This window comes from Tursiops truncatus, chromosome 16 (assembly GCF_011762595.2).
Source record: "Tursiops truncatus isolate mTurTru1 chromosome 16, mTurTru1.mat.Y, whole genome shotgun sequence".
NCBI classification, from domain to species: Eukaryota; Metazoa; Chordata; class Mammalia; order Artiodactyla; family Delphinidae; genus Tursiops; species Tursiops truncatus.
Genome location: NC_047049.1, coordinates 27,973,391 through 27,997,066, shown reverse-complemented (window position 1 = coordinate 27,997,066; position 23,676 = coordinate 27,973,391). Strand labels below are relative to the sequence as shown.

The following is a 23,676-nucleotide window of genomic DNA, read 5'->3' as shown; positions in this document are numbered from 1 at the left end:
TTAGTGTCACCATCTGTCCTTGATCCAACTACTTTCTGCTCCCCCCTCCCCCACTACCATAGTAAAATGACCGTAGAACCAATTTCTATAATTGTACTGGGACACAAATTCCACCCAGTACCCAAAATCGGATGGCACCGTCCACATCCTAGAGAAGTTCTGTGAGTGACTGCTCCAGGAGTCCACACTCAAGCTGAGCCCAGTGGTCAAGTAACAAGCAATAGGATTGTAAATCCCTGGGATACCAATAACGTTTTTTCCCTGTCTTCGGCATCTAAGAGAGTGTCTAGCATACACATATTAGTAAGACTTTCTGGAATAAACCTTATACAATCAGGTGCTACAGCCAGGTAACCCACCATCCCCAGACTTCATTATATTATTGCACAACCTCCCAGTAAAGTGACAATCCCAGACTCACTGGAACTGTTTTCAGGAGCCACAGAAACAGGAAATGTCCTAGGAATTATTGCAGTAACTTAAGTTAATAAGTTAATATTGGACTTGATAAGTGACAGGATGGTGAACGCTTAAGTTGATGACAAATGTAAACTGGGGCCCTTGAATTAAGAGCAGCAAACCCAATAAATTTTATTTCAAACCCAATAAATCTTTGTGGTGAAAGCTTCCATACCCTAATGCATCAGGCTTGGAGAACCACGTTCAAGGCAAAGCTAACTTTCTCCCACAGTTCCCACCTGTGCCTGCTGCAGGGGTACCATGATCCGCTCCAGACACATTTCCAGATCCCGAATGTAGTCTCTCTCCGTCTGAAGAAGTTCCTCTATCACCTTGGCTCTCTTCTCCAGCATCCTCTGCTCTGGGCTTTCAGTGGACACAGACCCAGAAGGGGCCACTAGTGCTGAAGACTGGGAGGAGAGGAGTGTCATTTCTAGAAAGGAAAAGAGAACTGGTCAGTAGCTCTGGGTGTAAAAGCAGACCTCTGCAATAGTTTCAGTTGAAAAGAACACATTCTTTGAGAACCAAAGGTCTCGCAATTGTCAATCATCAGGAAATCTGATCCTCAAGTCAGTTCTAATCACGAAGATGAAGAGCTTAGAAAGCCATCCCTGCAGAAAGAACTTCTCCCATCTGCGATACCATTTCTAGAATCTGTCCTAAAAACAAGTAGCTGGCCCATTTTATGAGGACAAATCAGCGTCTACAACCTCCTTGGGAAAGAGGTGGAAAGAGGTGCTGTTCTTAAAAAGAACTGCTTGGTTAAGAATCTGCCAGCCAATGCAGAGGACACAGGTTTGAGCCCTGGTCCAGGAAGATCCCACATGCTGTGGAGCAACTAAGCCCGTGCACCACAACTACTGAGCCTGTGCTCTAAAGCCTGCAAGCCACAACTACCGAGCCCGCGCACCACAACTACTGAAGCCTGTGCACCGCAACAAGAGAAGTCACGACAGTGAGAAGCCCGCACACTGCAATGAAGAGTAGCCCCTTGCCACAACTAGAGAAAGCCCGCGTGCAGCAACGAAGACCCAATGCAGCCATAAATAAATAAATAAATAAATAAAAAGAACTGCTTTCACTTAGTTAGGTATAAAACCCGTTTCATGAACTTAGCAGCAGAAATACCAAGCTGGAAGTTACAAATACTGATACAGCACATTAAAAATAATATTATGGGGAACATAATAATGCCAACTAAGGGAAAGACAAAAATTAGGTAGGAATTATCTGTCTGAGATCTGGGTGACTGTAGGGCCCACCTTATTCCAGTTACTGTGATGGTGGATTAATATTAGCATGTAATAAAATATGTAAAAACTGTTTAGATTCTCCCTATCAAAACATTAATGAAGGGGACTTCCTTGGTGGCTCAGTGGTTAAGAATCCGCCTGCCAATGCAGGGAACACAGGTTTGAGCCCTGGTCCGAGAAGATCCCACATGCCACGGAGCAACTAAGCCTATGGGTCACAACTACTGAGCCTGCGCTCTAGAGCCCGCAAGCCACAACTACTGAGCCCACTTGCCTAGAGCCTGTGCTCCCTAACAAGAGAAGCCACCGTAATGAGAAGCCCGCGCACTGCAACAAATACCCAACGCAGCCAAAAATAAAAAAATAAAATAAATTTATAAAACAACAACAACAACAACCAAAAAAACATTAATGAAGACTCACAAGCAAGTTTTGCTACTTCAAATGTCCTGGAAGATACAAATGTCCTATAAGTAGGAAGTTCTTTAATAGTATTTTCAATTAAAAAAACCTCTATAAAACCACACCACATGATCTAAGAATGAAAACAAATATGTATTTTGTCATTAGCTTTTACAAATACCTGTTACTTAGATACATATGAGGAGAGAACTATTATGCATGAGATGGCATTTGTTCATTTAAAATGAAAGTTAAATGCTAAAATAAACAACTGAGAAAATTTCAACAGTGAAGCAATCTCTGCTGTTTACTTCAAATTCCTTAAGATCCACTTTAAAAAATGACAAATTTGGTAAGTAAACATACTAGCAAGTCTGAGTATGATGACAAGAATATTTTTACCCAGATCTAAGAAGCAAAAACACAAGTGTTCAAACTACTTACGGAAAACTAGGCTTTCACAGCAGATTTTAGTCTCCAAAAACCTTCCCCACTGCTCCTTCTCTAAGAATTTAGGAATTCCAATGTTTAAAAAGTGTAACCCAGATTCTGGTTTCTAAAAACCACTCTTCAGTAAAAGGAACCAGAATTCTTCATGTGGAAGGGGCATGGAGCCAACTTGAAGTAGCTCCCACTGGCCAAATCTGTACAATTTGAGTATCAAAATAACTAAGCACAGCAAAGCATTGTAATCCATTGACTAAAATAAGAATCCACGAGCTCTTATTGATAGTATATAAGTATATAAATAAATGGGGGAGAAGAGAAAGCTCTTTCTTATGGTAGAATGTCAGCTAATAAATATAGAACAATGGAATTAGAAAAATCAGTATTTTGCAATCATCGGAATAAAATTTGGTTCAGGAACAAACCATCAGTGAATGATTCTGGTGTTGGTGGTAGGGTTTTGATGATGATCGGGATATCTACATAGTTTTGAACTAGTTATTAAAAATTATTTATTACAAAAATGAAAAAGTGACTCTAGAGTGGAGAAGTGGGTTACACCATAACCTAGTAATCAAAATTAACACGACCAATTAGGGACAAATAGACATCATGTGCTACCAAATGTCAGGTCTAGAAATAACACAATATCCCTATATAGAAAGACAGTCAAAGATGCATAATCTGAAATGAATCTTGAGGAAACATCAGACAAACCTAGGGGTTTGCATCCTTCAAAATGTCATGTCATAAAAGACAGAGGAAGCCTGAGGAGCAATTCCCAATTAAAGGTAACTGAAGGACTTCCCTGGTAGTCCAGTGGTTAAGACTCCAAGCTTTCACGGCAGGGGGTGTGGATTCCATCCCTGGTTGGGGAACTAAGATCCCACATGCACATGGTGCAGCCAGGAAAAAAAAAAAAAGGAAGAAAGAAAGAAGGAAGAAAAGATAACTGAAGAGATGACAAATAAATGCAATGTGTGATCCTGAACTGAATCCTGATCTGGGGAAAAAATTGCTACAAAGGACATTAATAGGACAAGCTGATGAAACTGGAATATAGACTATAGATTGGGTGTATGATTAAACCAATTAAAAATTTCCTGAAATGGACAGCTACATGTAGAAGAATGAAATTCGAACATTCTCTAACACCATATACAAAAATAACTCAAAATGGATTAAAGACCTAAATGTAAGACCAGATATTATAAAACTCTTAGAGGAAAACACAGGCAGAACACTCTTTGACATAAATTGCAGCAAAATATTTTGGATCCATCTCCTAAAGTAAAGGAAATAAAAGCAAAAATAAACGGGACCTAATTAAACTTAAAAGCTTTCTCACAGCAAAGGAAATCACTGATAAAATGAAAAGACAACCTACTGAAAGGAGAAAATATTTGCAAATGATATGACCGATAAGGGATTAATATCCAATATATATAAACAATTCATACAACTATACATCAAAAAAACAAACAACGCAGGACTTCCCCGGTGACGCAGTGGAGAAGACTCTGCGCTCCCAATGCAGGGGGCCCGGGTTCGATCCCTGGTCAGGGAACTAGATCCCACATGCATGCCACAACAAAGAGTTTGCATGCCACAGCTAAGGAGCCCACTGGTGCAACCAAATAAATTAATAAATATTAAAAAAAACCCAAAACGCTATTTCAAAATGGGCAGAAGAACTGAATAGACATTTTTCCAAAGAGGAAATGCAGACGGCATATGAAAAGATGCTTAACATCACTAATCACAGGGAAATGCAAATCAAAACCACAATGAGATATTAACTCACACCTGTCAGAATCGTTATGATCAAAAAGAACACAAATAACAAACGTTGGCAAAGATGTGGAGAAAAGGGAACCCTCCTACACTGTTGGTGGGAATGTAAACTGGTGTACCCACTGTATAAAACGGTATGGAGGTTTCTCAAAAAACTAAAAACAGAACTACCATATGACCCACCAATTCCACTCCTGGGTATATATCTGAAAAAAACAAAAACACTAATTCAAAAAGATATATGCACCCCAGTGCTCATAGCAGCATTATTTACAATAGCCAAGACATGGAAGCAACCTAAGTGTCCATCAACAGATGAATGAATAAAGAAGATGTGGTGTGTATACATATACACACACACAATGGAATACTACTCAGCCATAAAAAAAGAACAAACCGTTGCCACTTGCAGTAACACTGATAGACTTGGAGGGCATCATGCAAAGTGAAATAAATCAGACAAAGACAAATACTGTATAATATCATTTATATGTGGAATCTTTTTCTTTGGCTGCTCCATGCAGCACATGGGAGCTCAGCTCCCTGACAAGGGATTGAACCTGCGCTCCCTGCACTGGAATCTCCGAGTCTTAACCACTGGACTGCCAGGGAAGTCCCTTATATGTGGAATCTAAACAATACAACAAACTAGTGAATATAACAAAAAAGAAGCAGACTCACAGATATAGAGAACAAACTAGTGGTTACCAGTGTGGGCGGGGAGGGGCAATAAAAGGGTGCGGGAGTGGGAGGCACAAACTGCTGGGTGTAGGATAGGCTCAAGGATGTACTGTACAACACGGAGAATACAGCCAATATTTTCGAATTACTGTAAATAGAAAGTAACCTTTAAAAATTGTATTAAAAAATTTTTTAATAAAAAAATTCCTGACATGGCACATCTATGGTGGTCATGTATGAAAATATCCATATTACACACTGACACTTACTAAGGGGCATAATATATGCAACCTAGTCTCAAACAGTAAAGAAAAAAAAGTGTGTGTGTGTGTGTGTGTGTGTGTGTGTGTGTGTGTGTGTAGAGAGAGAGGGAGAAAGTGAGCGAGAGAGAAAATGAAAACAAAAATATGGCATAATGTTAAATACTGGCAAATGTGAATAAAGGAGGATCTGTGTACCACTGCAATTTTCTATAAATTTGATATTATTCAAAATAAAACTTAAAAAGACATAATTAGAAAATTTCTCTTTTTTGGTAGAATGACAAAATTTCAAGCATAACTCTTATTTCATCAGAAATTAAGTAAATCATGATTAAATTAATTGTAGTGTACAAAAAATTGATTTTCAATGGCCTTATTTTAAATTTTCTTCGTGATTTCAAAGCTACAGAATTTCAGACCCAAATATGGTTTCAGAAGCTGTAAGTTGAGAAGAGAAATTCACCTTAAACACAGGACTAAAAAGCTCTGGAAAGGGAGAACACTCACTGAATTCCTACCACGTGCTAGGTGCTTTACGAGTTATGTCCCTGAACTCATTTAATATTCACATCAAAACTCTAAAGTAGTATTACTATTCCCATTTAACAGATAAGAAAACCTAGCCTTTTAAGACTGACCAACTTGTCCCAGCCTATGTGATGAGTAAATGGCAGTTCTGGAATTTGAATCTAAATATATTTAAATCCAAATCCTGTATTTAAATCCACTTAATCCTGAACCATTCTGCCTCTCTAGCCTGGAATCTCAATTTAAAAAGGTCAGGGCCGGGGCTTCCCTCCTGGCTCAGTGGTTGAGAGTCTGCCTGCCGATGCAGGGGACACGGGTTCGTGCCCCGGTCCGGGAAGATCCCACATGCCGCGGAGTGGCTGGGCCCGTGAGCCATGGCCGCTGAGCCTGTGCTCCACAGCGGGAGAGGCCACAACAGTGAGAGGCCCGTGTACCGAAAAAAAAAAAAAGGTCAGGGCCTATTTGCTTCAAATCTTAAAAATTCCCTGGAAACTATTATCTCTCAGGAATCAAAGTTCTATTAATTATAATACTTGAAAGCATAAAATACCAGCAAGCACTCATCAATTAGAAGTCAGCAACTTACAACCTAAGAGACACAATTAGATTTTTATTTATATTTAAAAAGAGAAAAAGAAATGGTAACAATTCTTCTAAAATATCAGCATGCTATTTTTTCCCTGCAGGTAGATTTATAAATTCTGGAACAGACTTTAAAAAACAAAAAGGAAAACAGTTTAGCTCGATCAAAAATCCCTGTGGGGTGTTTTTGCTAAATTGTGTTTCCTGGGCACCACCCCTGAGATTGATTCAGCAAATCTGGGTGGATCTGCAGTTTTAACAAAATGCTAGGTGCTTCTGAAGATGCAGGTGACCTCCAGGCTCCACACACACATGAATTAATACTCAAGGATTAAATCAAACTAGGAATACCTGGCTTGAAATAGCTGCAAATGTAAAATTGTTTTTCCATTATTCCAAATATACCCTAGGGGGGAAAAATGATCAACAATTTTACTATCTGGGACACCAAAGTGAGAGAGGGGGCCCCTCACCCTGAAAGCCTTTGAATCGCGCACTCCCCCACTCTTTAACTGGGGGAACCCTGAGAAAGTCCATTTTCACCTCTGGGCCTCAACGTCCTCATACGTACAATGAGGATAATAATACCTGTTTTGCAGAACTGTTGAGCAAATTAAACAAGGTAATTACTCAACACAAGTTAGTTCTCCCACAACGGGCCAGAAAATGCTACCTGTACCAGGTTAAGGTAAAATGCACCGAGGAGAAATGGTTCAGATACCATAAAGTTCCACTTTTCTATAAGAACAATAAAATCTGGGGATGCGGAAGCACATGGAGGAAACTGAGGTCCAGTACCAGCCTAACAATAAAAGTTGCAGACTAGCCCCACTTTCTTCCTAGGGCGGCCCGGGAGGCGTTAGGAGCTGGGGCTGACTGCACAAACTTACTACTGTGATAAAGCAATTAGGGATGGGTTGTTTTTTTTCTTTTGTCCCATCCCATCCCCTCCCCCGCAAAGTCCCCATTCCATTCCTTCTCAAGATATCCTCACCCCCTCAGGTTAGTGCATGGTCCCAGGCTCATACCTCAGTGTTCCTAGGAAGCGATTCAGTTAACCTGCAGCTTCCCACAACTCTACCAACCACATTCCAAAGCAGAGTTAAAGAGAAAAGCCGCTCACTCTTCCCTTGCCTCTGAAAGCTGGCTCCGTCTTTGCTGGGGAGAATCTTTGAACCCCGGCGAGGTCCCAAGCGGCACTTGAATGAGGCGGCTAACTGTTCTACCTGCTTTTGTGAGGCTCCAGCAACCCCGGAACGTACCTGCAGCGCCAAAATTCTGGTGCAAATGTTCCCACGGGTGGAAGGGCTGGCAGCCAGAGCAGAATCTTCCCAGAGCTCTGGAATGCTCCACAACCCCCTAAAATCCTTTGAATAGGGTAGGCATTTCCCCCAGGCTTTCCCATATTTACATATGAATCGTCCCAAGTCCTCCAGGCTATCACAACAGGGCCTGTTCTAAAGGACGGAGCTGGAATTCTCCAATTCCTGGACTGAGATGCAGAAGAGCGGGCCCAGCTCTGCTCAGACTCAATGCCTTTTCCCTATTAGCTTTCCTTTCCTAGTCCTAAAACAGCCAAAATTCCACTTCAGGAGTTGTTTTTTTTTTAGGTTTTTTTTTTAATGTATTTATTTTTGGCTGCGTTGGGTCTTTGTTGCTGCGTGCGGGCTTTCTCTAGTGGCAGTGAGCAGGGGCTCACTCTTCCTTGCAGTGCATGGGCTTCCACTTCCACTGCTCTTGTTGCAGAGCACGGGCTCTAGGCACATGGGCTTCAGTAGTTGTGGCACGTGGGCTCAGTATTTGTGGCTCATGGGCTGTCGAGCGCAGGCAGGCTCAGTAGTTGTGGCACACGGGCTTAGTTGCTCCGCTGCACGTGGGATCTTCCCAGACCAGGGCTCGAACCCGTGTCCCCTGCATTGGCAGGTGGATTCTTAACCACTGCGCCACCATGGAAGCCCACTTCAGGAGCTTTTAATCACGAGTTTTATCTCTTTTTCCTACCCCTTGCTACATATTGTGTTTTTTTGGATACTCTTTTCAGGGAAGCAGTCTTATGATAAGAGGCAAGGATGTAAAGGGGGCAGCATTTGTCTACTTTTCTGCCCTTAGGACCTCTCATTCGGCAGGCAGTCCCTCTCCCTGGCCAGGCACAGGCCTCACTCCCCGCTCCCCACCCCCACCCCCCACCCCCCGGGTCTTGGTACTCTAGGTACCTTACCGTAACGCCATCAGAATGCAGATCTTACCAGGCTGGTCCCAGGACAGCAAGAACAGCACAGAGTAATTCACTGGAATTGGGAGCCATGCTCACAGCTCACAAACATTTACATTTTAAAAGAAAGTGAGGAAAAGAAAGTTGCCGAACAACATGTCATTTTTGTTTAAAAAAAGAAGGTGGAAGAAGAGGAGGGGAGAGGAAAAAAGGGAGAGAAAACATGCAAAAACCTCTACATATTTCCATATACACACATATAATATGTAAGTTCACAGAAAAAGGTCTGGGAAGAGAATACACTACACTTCTCAGCGAGTTTTGCCTCAGAGAGGGAACTGGGATTTGGGATAGAAGGATCAATGGGGACTTGAGCTGAATCAGTACTTTTTAATCTCACAAGAATCTATTAATGTATTGCCAGTAATTTAAGACAAACTGTCATGCTAGCCAAGATTCATCTCTACTAGTGAAATTTTAAGCAATCTGAGAAAAGAACTTTTGGTAAAGAGCCATCCCACTGCCACTAGGATGGCACCATTGACTCCTGAGGCTTTACTGGATGGTGCCTAACTCCCGGGTTGTTGCTTCCCTCCACCATCGAATGAAGCTCTTTTTAACTTTAGATTTTACCACATATTTATATGGCACTTACTCTATGTGTCAAGCATTGTTCAGGCACTTTACAAATACTGGCTTATTTAACCCTCATCACAATCCTACTATCGTCCCCATCTCACTACTGATGAATGAAGAGAAATTCAGTAACTGGCCAAGTATGTGGAAGATGTGAGCCCACACTGGCTCCAGAGCCTGCAATTGCTACTCTGCCTCTAGTGCTTTTTCCAGGCAGGCAAATCTTGGGAACTGTGACCTGGAAATCTACTTGTGGGTTTTGGTGACCACCTGGTAGCTAATGATAAAATGATGTGATTTTAAAGCACACTTAACCTCTGTATAGCCACAGGTCACCCACCATTAAGACTGTGAACAATTATGTATTTAATCACATATACATATGTTCACATCATTATAGCTGTAAAACCCTACTCAGTATAACATAAATAATCCCCCAGACAGAATCAAATCTAGCAGTGTCATACACAGTAAATATTCAATAGTATTCCAGACAATTTATGGCAGAAATTATGTGCAAGTGAAGGGATGTTTATCAGCGCATAAAGAATATTTAGAAACCACCAAAATTTCTCCCAAAAGGGGCCTGTTAAATAAATTGCTGTGTATCTGCATAGCAGAATGCTACTACAGCCACTGAGATACAGATTTATATTCATTAATACAGAACATTGTCTCATGTGTGTTGCTAAATGGAAAAAGATTACAAAAGAGCTTGTGAAAGAACTGCAGTTTTGTTAAAAAGGGAAAAATATTTTCAATGCACATATTTGAAAATGAAAAAGTCTTGGTGACAAAATTCTGATTTTTTTCTTTTCTTTTCAACTTACTGTATTTTCTATTTTCCTCTAGTGAACACATAATATTGACATGACAAATAATAAGGTGGAAAAAAGAACATTTGCTATACAACAAGAATACTCTACTACTCAGTCCTCTCTCAATTACCCTGTTAAATCCCTTTCAAATTCTTTCCTCACTTTTTTATAATCTGAGATTTCTTTCCTGACCTAATCCCTTCAAACTGCTGAAGAAAATGGGTAATAGAACACTTGAAATAACAATTTGCTAGTCTAATAAGAAAAGCAAAAAAAAACCCCACCTGCTTAGCAATCTGTCTAGAAAACTCTGAGAGGAAGCGATCTTTGTAAATTTGTTCATATTCCCACCAGGCCAAGTAGGGGATCATTAAGTCCTGGTTTTCCATGTGACCACATCACTCCAGCCGGCCCACCTAGCCCCACCACTTCTTTTCCTTCAGCACCTATGTTACTTGTATTTGGAGAAAGTTTATCCTGCTCAATGTTAAACTTTCAGCACTGTGGTCCCTGACTTTTCTGTAGGACTCATAGCAGACTCTTCCCGGATCACCAGACTTCAGGGAAGAATCTATTATATTTTGGTCCTAAATCTCAACAGTAACTGAAAAAACTTTCCCTGTGCCTTTTGCTCAGGGACTGCCTTGCCTATTTTGGCAAGTAGCCTCCATCCAGCACAATCCCTGCTGGGAGGGTTTCCACCTCGGGAAACCCATTTCCCCCTTCTTCTACCAGGGCCTACCTTGGCCTCTAAAAGAAGAGCAAACAAGAGTCAAGTGCCCAGAGTACAAGAGTCTGCAACTTCTTATGCTGCCAGGATAGCGAAATTAACACTAGATCCTCTGAAACACCATTTTTGAACACTCACCAAATCCTAGAAAGGTGTGCTGTTAGGGTGCTTAAAACTATGAGGTTATTATTATTGTTGAATCTTTAGGCAGCAGAAGTGAAATAACCAAGAAGGCAAAGATAGTTTTTGTAAAATAATAATTAGAAATAAACCATCACTGTTTAATAAGCAAATTTTGATTACAATCAGCCAATAAAACTTTACATGAAAACTTTGTTTTCAGACACACATCTGATGTTTTATTTACCAGGTCTCTTGAAGGAAGGTATTATTGCTCTCATTTTTCAAATGAGAGCAAAAAGCAATGAAATGACTTGCCTGAGACCACGCAGCTAATAACTATTCAAAACTAGCATCTCGAGCCGGTGCTTTCCATCAAATGTCAAGGCCTGTTCTGGGTTGCATGGCTTTTTGATATGAGTGTGGCTGTTTCCTGCACTGTATTTCCATTTTTGATAATAACATTACAGTGATGTCTCAAATTTTGCTCATTAACAGGACCCTCTGGTTATTTTTCTATCCTACTCTAGAAAACCAGATTTTCTTCAGCTTCTATTAGTTTACTTTTATTCCTTCCACTTGTTCTCACATTTTATGTATCTTTTAGAACTGTGTACAAAACAAAACAAAAACCAGTTGATCTGAGTTATAATCCCGTTCAAAGTTTTAATTACAAAAATATATGAAAATATTGAATAGAGAGCTACCAAGCAGACTGCTAGGAGATGGGGCAAAGTACAGAAAGCTGAAAAGTCCTCTAAAGCTTTCTTCCGTCTCAGGCAAGTCATTTCATCTGTCTGGTCCTCAGGAACAGCAAACCAAGTGGCGTGAAACTAGGTGGTGTTAGACATAAATTCATGAAACAAAACAATAATACAAAATAGAATGAACTTAAGCATTACGTATTTTGGTTACATTAATTTAAAAGGGTGAACCCAGTCTTTCAAAATAAGGATTCTTTCCAAGTGTGATCCAATATTTTTATGGTAAAACCTGATTAAGCCTAGGATATCAGTTAGTACTATCTTATTTTCTAGCTGAAACCTGGGGGAAAAAACAAAACCTCAATATGAGGGAACATAAATTGGGTTTTCCCCGGGACCCCAGTCATTCATGCTGTACAGGCTTCAATGAGCTCTCGGCATCCCAATAGTCACTCTGTTCCCCTATATCTCCCCAGGCTTCCACTTCTAGGGACACATGTGGAGCTGCTTCTAGATCTTGAGAGGGCAGCAGGCTCAGTGAATTAAGGTACTCAGACTACAAGTCAGAAGATCTGGGGTCTAGCCCTGCCCCCACCTTACCTGAAATGTTACACAGCCTCTCTGGGCTGTTGTTCCCAGGTGTGTATAACAGAGCAGTTGAGCCTCTTTGGTTACTTCCAGGCTCTAAAATCTTATGTACTTTCCTACTCTGTTACTTCACTTACTCCTCTTGGTTTGGTATAACTACCCTAGTCTCTAACTAGCTCCACAAGGAGTGTCACTTAGTGTGTCACTTAGTGACTAACCTGGGCAGTTAGTCGCTTCCCCTCCCCGAGGTCTGTGCTATTACGGAACATAGCACAACATATTTTAAGTATTTGTTTCCTTATTATTCCTTGAACATAACAAGCTCAGCTTGTCTCTGTGCTTTTCTGCTTACCTACTGTCCTTTTAGCCCAGTTAGATGAAGGCTTCTCTAGTCCTTGGATTACTCTTTTCTCTAAACTTTACTTCTTGAGTAACAACACAAAATAATACTTACTATTTATCTTTTGATGTACATGTTCTGTGCCCTCAAATAGAATATTTCACTGGATAACAAATATTCATTGAGTACCTACTGTATGCTATGTAAGGGTCTGGAAACACCACCTTCACTGCCATCATGGAGATTAGAGTCTACTGAACTTTTCTGCATACCTAATCTGTACCTAATTTACAGCAGGTAGCACAGCAACCAGCACTTAAGAGAAGGCACCAATTATTATTATTATTTAGAGTGCCCTACACATTGTTCTGCATGATTGTAATGAAAAACACTATGCAAAGATTTTAAAAAATCATTAAATATCCTAATTTTTGTTTGTCTTAAGTACTTAGCTGCCATACCTATGACACTGGGGTAAATAAGGTTTCAATCTTCCCCTGAGGGGCAGAGGGTGGAGAGCAGAGGAAACTGAATTCCATATCTCCAAATCACTGAGGAAAGGACTAGAGGAATTCTACAATAATTTTTATCTAAGTATTGCTGTGAGGTCAATGGTAAGTGGAAGCATCTCCATATTTCAGTAGATGCTAAGATGCGTACTTTTTCATATTTTAACATTTCAGAAATGGAAATATCTTTTCCAATCAATAGCATGTTAATTAAAGTCTTCTAGGGACTTCCCTGGTGGTCGAGTGGATAAGACTCCACGCTCCCAATGCAGCGGGCCAGGGTTCGATCCCTGTTTGGGGAACTAGATCCTGCACGCATGCCGCAACTAAGAGCCCACATGACGCAACTAAGGGCCCACATGCTGCAAGTAAAAATCCTGCATGCCACAACGAAGATCCCGTGTGCCACAACTAAGAAGCCCACGTGCTGCAACTAAGACCTGGGGCAGCCAAAAATAAAAATTAATTAATTAATTAATTTTTAAAAGGAACTAGTTTAAAAAAAAAAGGCTTCTAATTAGAAGTCTTTCTTTTTAAAAATTTTTAAAAATTTATTTATTTTTATTAAAAAAAATTTTTTTTTTCATTTTTGGCCATGCCACTCTGCTTGTGGGATCTTAGTTCCCCAACCACGGACCAGGGATTGAACCCGGGCCCTTGGCAGTGAGAGCACTGAGTCCTAACCACTGGACCACTGGGGAATTTCCTCTTCTTTCTTTCTAATGCTACATAAATTATTCAGTGTCTTACAATAGATGGTGTTTTAGATTCAACGAAATGCAATATATTTCATCTGTTTGCCTCCTCTCAGCTTATGATTTGAAGGGGTTTCTTGATACCATGGAATGAGGTCCGTGATCTAGAATCTAGCCCAGCTCCCTGCTGTGTGGCCATGTACACAAATGTGTATCTTCCCACCAGAAATGACTTGCATTGCACTGTCACACCCCTGTGACTTGACAGCCTGATGTTTACACAGTTCGGGCACTTTCTGGTTTCTCAGGAAATATCAAATTGGACAACTCTGTGTTAGGGTGGGAGTGTCAAGTTTCTGAGCTCCCAGCCCAACACTCCTTTGAAGGCTGGGCCTGCCGTGGCACTGCAAGTTAGCTGCTTGAATTCACCCCCCTCCCACTGCCCCCGCTTCAACATCCTCAGGTCCACAGGAATGACAATGCCCTAGAATACTGCCTCTTCCTATCCTACCTCAATTTCTTGCCTTTCCTGGTTATCTTTTTGCTTTTACAGAGACCTGGGATCTTCCCAGAGCAATATTCCTTTATCGATGATGAAACATTACATAAAAATAATGTAGGTAACAGCTTGTGGAGAAAGCAGACAGTCTAGCTTACTGAGACTACCACACATGATCCCAGTAGGCAGGACCGCCTTACTTTCTCTAAAGCTTCGATTATCTCCCAACTCTTGACAAAATAGGGCCCTTCATTTATTCCCTTTTGCCTCCACATATTTTCTCATTCCCTCTCCTTTGCTTCCTACCTACTCATCTATCTTCAAACAAGCACTGACATCTGATTTTAAAAAGTAAATACACGAAAACTTTGTTCAACTCTGTGCCCCCCTCAGCCACAGTCACACCTCTTTGATGCTTTCTATGCAAGGCCTTGAAAGAGTGGTCTTCATGCCCTCCCTCTATGACCTCCCTCCCCCATCTAAATCCTTTGCAATTAATTGTGTCATCACTATATTCCAATAATATTGCCTTTTTAGTCAACCGATAACCTCAACAAACCCACGGCATCATCCTTGACTTCCCTGCAGCATCTGAAAGTGTTGGCCATTCTCTCCTACTCTATGTCCTCTGGTTTTCTTCTGCCCTCCCCTAGTGTTCCTGCCATCTCTCCTCCTCCTGTCCCACGCTGTGGGCGTCCCCTAAGCCCAGTTCTCAGACGCTTGTGCTTTCCCCAGCCATTCCCATCCTCAGAGAAGTCATCCACTCACAGTGTCAGTGATCACGTCTCAGAGGGTGAATCACCACGTGCAGGTCCAGCTCTGACTCCTTCCTCAGGTTCTGGTCCAAACTCCCATCTGGTTTGTAAGATTTCAATACGCTAGTTCTTCCCCACACCGTGTTCCTCTTTGTCACCACAACTCTGCATCTTTGCTCTTAGGCTTTCCCCAGCTGGGAATTTTCTCCTTGCTTCTCTCTTCCTATCTCAACCCCACTACTCCTTTAAGCTTTAGCTCAAATTCAAACATCTTCCTAAAGTCTTTTCCATTAACCCAAGTAAAAACTGAGCTATTCCTCTTCTGATTGTCCATAGCATTAACTGTCTATGCTAGATACTTCTCTACTTTATTTAATTATTCATATTTTTACATTTTGTCTCTTCAACTGATCTATAAACTCCCGTGATGGGGAGGGGTCAGGGGGAGGTATCCTTCCCTGGATACCCCAATGCTTGGTACAGTGCTAAGTACAAACACTAGTTAATAAACACCTGTTGAACTGCATTCAAAGGGGATATGGGATCTATGTGCTGGTATAGTATGATTCATGATGATGATAGCAGCTCATGTTTATTTAGCATTTACTATGTGCCAGGCTCTGTTGCACTATTCTGAATATTTGCACATCTATAAACTCACCTATTCCTCATAATACTATCATGTACGTACATTATCTGGTTTTGTTGATGAGGAAACTGCAGCATAGAGACAATAAATAATTTATACAAAGTTACACAGGTAGCAGGGCCAAGGTGGGGGAAGGTACCTAATAGTTCTTCTTATTGCAGTTATAAAATTGTATTTGAATCATTTGCTTATATGCTGCTTTCTGTTTAAAACTGTGAGTTCCTGAAGGCAGGCACAAGTCTTATTCATCTTATCCAATGTCTCATTAGGGACACGGCTTGCATTTGGGGCAGAACAATTCTTCACTGTGTAGGATGGTCCTACACCCTGAAGACATTTAGTGTCCCTGGTCCTTGCCTCATAAGTGCAAGTAGTCCCCTGCACCCTGCCATTGTGACAACCAAAAGATATCTCCACCCATTTCCAAATGCTGGGGCTGAGCTCGCCAAGCCTCAGAAAGCCTGCCGCCTCCAGAGCCCTCTACATACCAAATCGACACCTCAACAGTCCCTAGAGCTCTGATTTAAGCTAGGTGATTCCCCATCCCAGCCTTCACTACTGCCATTGGACCACGGCTGGATACCTAATCAATGAACGGTTAATTCATATGATGAGGCCTAACTAAAAAACTCAAGCTGAGTCAATTATACTCTCTCCTGGGAATTTGAATTAAGAACCACCAGGCAGGGCTTCCCTGGTGGCGTAGTGGTTGAGAGTCCGCCTGCCAATGCAGGGGACACGGGTTCGCGCCCCAGTCCGGGAAGATCCCATATACCACGGAGCGGCTAGGCCCGTGAGCCATGGCCGCTGAGCCTGCACGTCCGGAGTCTGTGCTCCGCAACGGGAGAGGCCACAACAGTGAGAGGCCCACGTACCGCAAAAAAAAAAAAAAAAAAAAAAAAAAGAACTACCAGGCAGATTAGATAGAACAGAGGCAGAAGCTGCAAGAATGCCCCAGAGAGTGTTGGGACAACTATGGTTATGTGCAATCTAGTGAAGGAGTAGAAAATATAAGTGGAAGGTGTTGGTCTGTGGTTAGAGAAGACCAAGGCAGAGGCTCAGAGAACAGCAAAAACATCTTGAGGAAAGATGGCCTGTGAGAGAGGGATACAGAGAAAGCGAACAGCTGGTCCACGGGGTACCTGGCGTCAGTCCACTTGTACTACAACAGCAGCCTTAGCCCTCCTCAGGGTCTTAAGGTCGTTTCTGTCTAACCAGAACATAGTACAGTGTTTGGTACTCAGTAAATTTGTTAGATAAAGATACATGAATGGCTCATGTTTGTTAAAACAGAACCAAATTAGAATAAAAGCTGCAAAAAGGGCTCTGAAAACTGTAAAGCATGTAAAATTAAAGTGGTACCACTATTACTACTGCTGATGATGAAATGCCACAGTTCATTCTGCTGAACTTTTGTTACTGCCCAGTTAATTCCTAGAAGCAGGCCCCTGGTCTCTGGAGGGGCAGAGACCTCTTGGCACCTGCTATACTCATGGCTTGTAAGCAGCCTATGAAATTAAGAAGGATACAAAGCTAATGCCTCGGGGACTTCCCTTGTGGCCCAGTGGTTAAGAATCTGCCTTCCAATGCAGGGGATGTGGTTCAATCCCTGGTCAGGGAACTAAGATCCCACATGCTGTGAGGCAACTAAGCCCCCATGCTCTGGAGCCCACATGCCACAACTAGAGAGAAGCCTGCGTGCCACAATGAAAGATCCCGCACGCCACAATGAAGACCCCGTGTGCCACATGTAAGACCCAATGCAACCAAATAAATAGTAAATAAATATTAAAAGAAAAAAAAGTTAATGTCTTGGATTGACTGGCAGATATTTTATTCCAATAGTCTGAATACAGACTGTAGCTATAGAGATATATTCACATACTCGCAATGAAAAGAAACCTTGACTCTGAGAGTCTTAAAAACTTTGAACTATCTGTGTAACACTGGGAAAAGTGCCTTCAAATCTGCGCAGGTTTTTATCTTGGGAGAAAAACAAAACAAGATTTTCTTGCTCCACTGCAATTACTGTCCAAACTTTTAAGGAACCGCTTTTACAGTAGGCCCTCTGTATCCACAGGCTCTGCCTCTGCCAATTCAACCAACTGCAGAGAGAAAATATTTTTAAAATCCAGAAAGTTCCAAAGCAAAACTTGAATTTGCTACACTGGCAACTGTTTAAACAGCATTTACACTGCATTTACAACCATTTACAGAGTATTAGGTATTATAAGTAACTGAGATGATTTAAAGTATATGGGAGGATGTGCATTAGGTTACCTGTAAATACTATGCCATTTTATCGAAGGGACTTGAGCATCTGTGGATTTTGGTATCTGCAAGGCTGTGAAGGTGGGGGTAGGGTGTTGGTCTTGGAACCAACCCCTCGCAGATACAGATACCAAGAGATGACTATATATCCCTCATCACCACTTCCCTCCTAAACTCCCTGTAATATGCCTTGTGTCTCTGTTGCTCCTATTCCTCACCTCATGTCCCAATGGTCTTTACTTAGAACACATCCTCTCATAGCTTTGCCGCATGTAACACAGTTGAACCCACTCCATTCGAAGCCCTTCTCTGGCTCCCATAACACAATACTTTTCTGCTCTTCTATGTTCATTTATTTGAAATGAACCTAAACCTGCACTTCTGGCTTTAACTGTGGTGCTGTAGTAAAAGCACTGGTCTGGGCATCAAGAGACCCAGTTTCTATTCCTGGTCTAAGGATCGACCAGTTACCTTGGCCACACGGTTCAACTTCTCTGAGCTCTGTCTCTTCATTTATAAACTGAGTGAGTTGGATTTAAGTATTTTTTCACACTGTGACTCACATTTTACATTGTGCTTCAGTAGATACATACATACATTTATCTAATCCATGTATGTATGTGTATATACACACACTCAGAAGTATTACATGCTTACTTTTACTACATGAGATGTACTTGAAACTTTCTATTCATTTCTATTTTATTTTTCAAAAAATGCTAGTTGTAACCCACTAAATAGACTTCAAAACCCAATCACGGGTGGTTACCCACATGTATAAAATACTAGACTTGTTGAAATGTCAGGTTCCTTCTAGTAATAATATAAGAGGATTTTGTGTTGTAGCCTTCCAACCTTGAACCATTAGCCTTAACTCACATCTGGATTCCAGCTTTCTATTTCTCTCTGTAAGAGTTCTTCATTTAGATATCATAATATCACTTAAATTAACCTAGTTAACATGGAATTTGAAGCACCAGGTCCCCTTCCCATCAAAACTATTTATGTTATTAGCAAGTGTAAAATCCTAGTGTTGACTTTTGGTCTAGTAATGGTAGAGTAACCTACATTGTACTAACCTCCCTACTGAAAATTATTAGCAACTCTGGACAAGATTTTTTTTTTTTTTTTTTTTTTTTTGCCACACGCGGGCCTCTCACTGTTGTGGCCTCTCCCGTTGCGGAGCACAGGCTCCGGACGCGCAGGCTCAGCGGCCATGGCTCACAGGCCCAGCCGCTCCGCGGCATGTGGGATCTTCCTGGACCGGGGCATGAACCTGTGTCCCCTGCATCGGCAGGCAGACTCTCAACCACTGCGCCACCAGGGAAGCCCCCCAGACAAGATTTTTTTTAAAAAAATAACTGTGTGAAGACACTAGAAAGCCACCAAAAGCAGCCAGACACTGGAGGGGATACGACTCGAAACATGGCTGGAAAACTAGGTAAGATCCCTATTTACCTGATACCTCCTCCCCCTACCCCAAGGCAATCCCTAGTCTTTCAGCATGCTGGAGAATAAAGCAAAAACTGAGAGCCAGCAAGTGGTAATCTTACTGGGCTGCAGAGTCAAAAAGGTTCTGGGGCTCTGAAGTGGCTTGATGTTAAGGGAGAAATCCTGCAAAAGAGTATGCTGCAGAGAGGACAGCCCCAAAATCTATGCAGAAATTCCCTTCAAATCCTTGAACTGTGCATGCAGTGATGAGACTCCAGGGAACCCAGCAGAAAGCAATAACAGCTGGAGGCTAAAGAGCCCGGCAGATATTCAGAACTCTCTGCAGCTGGGAAGACAGTTTGAAATCTGAGTCCCTTCAAATCAGGAAGTTCAATAAATATGTCCAGTGTTCCACTTAGAAACCTCTGCAGAGCCGCACCTTAGGAGTAAGGCCCACCTCCCAGGAGCCATACCCTAGGACTAAGGGCAAAACCGTAACAAACCTGCCCTAACAAAAATCTAAGCTTGAGGCCTTCACAGGAGAAACTGATAAGAAAGGTGAGGGGAAGGAAAAACCCTGGCAGACCAACTTGGTTTCTAGCCTGGAAGATGGTCGAGGAGCAGGCACTGAACAGCGCTTTGTCTCTCAGATGCAGCAGGTGGAGGGTGGGGAAGAGTGGGGGAGAGGAAGGCACGGGCATTCCACTTGGGTAATTACACCTGCAAACACAGGGTGCGAGGGCAGATGTCTGTCCAGTTGGGGGAGGGGGGTCAGTCTGGATCTCAGCAGGGCGGGGACCATGCAGTGACAATTGGGGTAGCGGAAGGATTTGTAAGGGGGATGAGAGGTGGGTAGATAAAAGATGAAGAAATCATAGCTTATGAGCACCTACTATGTCCCAGACATGTGACTGTTTTATTTATATTATCTTACTATGAGACAGGTATGATCATCTTCATTTTACAAATAAGAAATCCAAAGCTCAGAGAAGCTAAGTAATTCCTCTAAAGTTACACTATTAGTAAATGGTGGAGCTGAGATGTGCATTCAAGGCAGAAGACCAACTCCAAAGCTTGTTTCCTTTCTGTAATTAACTGTTGTAACTGTGGAACTTTCAGGAAGGGCAGTGGCACATGTGCTGTAAAACAGCTAGCAAAGAACATTAGAAAACAAAAAGATCTCTGGGACAGACTAAGATTTTGTTACAAGTCAAGGAGGATATTAGTGGTATAAAAAGGGGTGTCAATATGAATATACTATCAAAAGTTAGTTAAGTCCTCAAGTAGAGAGAGAGTTGTAAAAATGGAAATGGTATAAAGTGGAACTGAGCTGATTTCAGAGAGCTCATAGGGCATATTACAACACTCCAGAGAGAAGGGTTTGACTGCTAAGTCAAACAGAATAAACACAATTAGGAGGCTTAATACAATAAGGAACTAAAGATAGGAAACAAAGTTCATCTAAGGAATGGCTGTGGGGGAAGGGAAAAAGAACGATGCAAAAACTAACCTAAGGAATCACAGAATCAGATTTTTTTTTGAGCTGGAAGGAATTTAGAAGTCATCCAATCCCTATCATTTCAGAGCAAAAATGCACCTAGGAAAAAACACCTGGCTGCTAAATATCTCAGCCTCCCAACTAAAGCCGGGTTTCATTTTTATCTTTATAAATACAGGTAGAAAGCCTGCTTTGTCCAAAATGGTGCCCTGGAAATTCAAGTTAAGTCAAGCCTGTGTTGAAAGACCACTGGATAAACCACTGGCAGTTCCAGGATCACACCAGGGACTTATGTTTTCAGTGGCCCCCACCACAAATCTAACCGGTGGGCCTATTCTGAAGGAGACCTGGATGAGAAAGCTTCACTTGGGAGGAAGGTGTGACATGGATTTTCCAGATTGTTCACATTTTCTGACTCTAATCCTTCTCCTCTCATCATATGCTGGACTCCCCCCAAACTGGCCAAAACCAGAAAGTCTGTTTGGCATGAGTATAACACATATTAAAAAAAAAAAAAAATTCAAGACTTAACAGGAACAACAAAATAAAATAAACATAGTTCATTTGAGACCTGGAGAAGAGAAGACAAACTGGCAAGAAAGAAAGAACCTCTAATGATAAAAGACTCTTAATATCCCCATTTTACAGATACCTTAGTTAAAGCTCAGTGAGATGAAGCCATCTGAATACCTAACATGTACAAAGCACCATGAAGAATATAAATAATCTTCTCATTTCCACAAGGGTTTTAGTGCTCACCATTCACTTAAGATTCCTGAATGTCAAGGAATGAACAAACTATAAAACAAGTTAAGTCTTCTAACCCCCTAATGTCTAAAGTGCAGGGATTGAGAGAAAGAACACACCAGGAAAATAAATTTTCACTTGGTGCCCTGGTAAAGGACTTGCCGTCTCCATAAGACAAACAAAAGATATTAAAGTAAAAAGGGAAAGATACCTGGGATTAGAGACCCTGACAAAAACCAAGAAAGGTAAAGGAGAGTTCCCATGACAACAGTCTGATTTTCAAAGCCATGTCACAAATTTACAGTACTATGCACACTCTCGCTCTGTGATGTCCCACCCAGAAGAATTAAATCTCTAAGGCTGTTCTCACTCAAGATACACTTAATAAGAATTTTGGGGGCCAGGTTCCTTAAGTATACAAATGTACCCGGTGCCTGGTAGAACCATCACCCCTTTTATCTATGTCCAGGTCTTATCCTCTAAGAAGGCTGGCTGAGTTCATACCTTGGGCTCTCTTCCTGTTTTGCACAAATTCTGAGCATCTCAGGGTGCTGGGTGCTGTGCTGCGGAAGCGGCTATTCCTTTTCCAAGTCTCCGGGCCATTTAATTTTCTCTCTTCCTCTAAATGCCAGCTATTCTTCTCTAATGAATTGCCCCAAGGAATGCCACGATGATGTTCTCCTTGGTTGCCCCCGGTCCACTGATTCCGCAGACCCTCCGGGATGACCCCTCTGCTCCCAGGTGCCATCATTCCTTGTCTGTCAATGCCATTACACTCCAAAGTCTTCATTTGGTGGAGAGAATCTGTTCCTCTGTAATTCTGAAATTTATACTCACAGTTTGCAAATAGAGTATCAGAGCCTCTATTCTCCATATCAGAATTACTCTGATCCCCGGCATGAGTCTTCACTTTGAGATCGATTTTATCATTTTGATAAACATTCCTGTCCCTGTCACAGTATTTGACAAATTCATTACCTTCACTGACACCATTCAAGTCTGGGAAGTCCACAGACTGACCATTAGTATAATTCCCAGGAACATGATATAAATCATTGAGGTCTCTATAATAAAAATTAGTTTCTTTACAATCCTCAAGATTGTAATTAAAATTCCTGCGGTCTATATGCCGGTTTTGAGGTTGACCAAAATTCTCCACAGAATCATCCAGACCCCTGTAGCCAGTCCACTGTCCAGTTTCTTTAGAGTCCTCAGGATTATGATTCCGATTCTTACGATTTACACAGCCATTCGTCTCCCCACATCCTCCAGCTTTCCAGGTTACATCTGGGCTTCCTGCAAACCAATCATCCTTAGTCGCAGGGTTCAGATTCCCATAATCTACGTTTTCTGAATTCTTATAATCATTACAGCCTGGAGTCACACTTCCGTGGCGCATACAGTCCTTTCTACTTTCCTTTGATTCCTCATTGTCCATATAGCTTGGTTCACTCTGCTCAAAATCCCAGTATCCACAATGCCTTTTTCTGTAAGGTCGATTCTGCCCTGTGGCCTGGTATCTGGAATCCAAGTCACCTTCTCTGTAAAGTCCATCCAGCGCTGTAAGGTTCCTTTTCTGTAGACTTCTGCAATCTTCATACTCCCAGCTGGAGCTCCAGTGCCCTTTCTCCTCCAGTTCTCTTTCTTTCCTCATCTCATGGGTTTCACACATATTCACTGTGCTCAAAGACACACGCTTTATCACTCTCTTCCATGGACCTGGGTTGAACGGAGATGTGAACAGGTGCAGTGTGGCCTAAGCCTGAATCTGTCCTTCTTAAAGTGTCTTAAAATGTCTCCCAAAGCCCTTTAAACGTTCTTCTTCCTACTTCAGTTGGAGCACGGGGAGATGTGAGGTTATTTCGACCTCAGGATCCAATCAGTGGGCTGCTCTATCTTTCCCCAGGGAGCCCAGAAGGTAATTAGTAACTAGCGTTCATGTGATTGGAGTTGGCAGCTTTATTTGGTGTTTCCCTCAAGCTGGTCAAACTGGCTTGGCTGCTTTATGAGCTGAAGGTAAGAAGCATTTTTTTTTTGCAGAAAACGCAGAGTGAAAGAGAAAGAG

At 41.8% G+C, this 23,676-nt stretch overlaps 1 protein-coding gene across 10 annotated transcripts in view; it reads right to left on the bottom strand.

Annotated features, from left to right (window-relative positions):
* The window catches only part of DNMBP (dynamin binding protein), a 110,842-nt gene that overhangs the window by 26,217 nt on the left and 60,949 nt on the right, over positions 1-23,676 (bottom strand). For 7 of the 10 annotated variants that reach the window (XR_012326688.1, XR_012326689.1, XM_019939805.3 and 4 more), the window contains exon 5: positions 699-892. Coding sequence is in view for 8 of the 10 variants with exons in the window: in XM_019939805.3 (XP_019795364.2) it covers positions 699-892 (194 nt within the window). In the remaining 2 variants the exon portion in view is untranslated. Of the gene's footprint in view, positions 1-698; positions 893-11,632; positions 11,735-15,028; positions 15,116-22,115; positions 23,478-23,676 lie in introns of those variants that run through there. The other 3 variants (XM_019939807.3, XM_019939808.2, XM_019939809.3) reach the window with 3 other exon arrangements.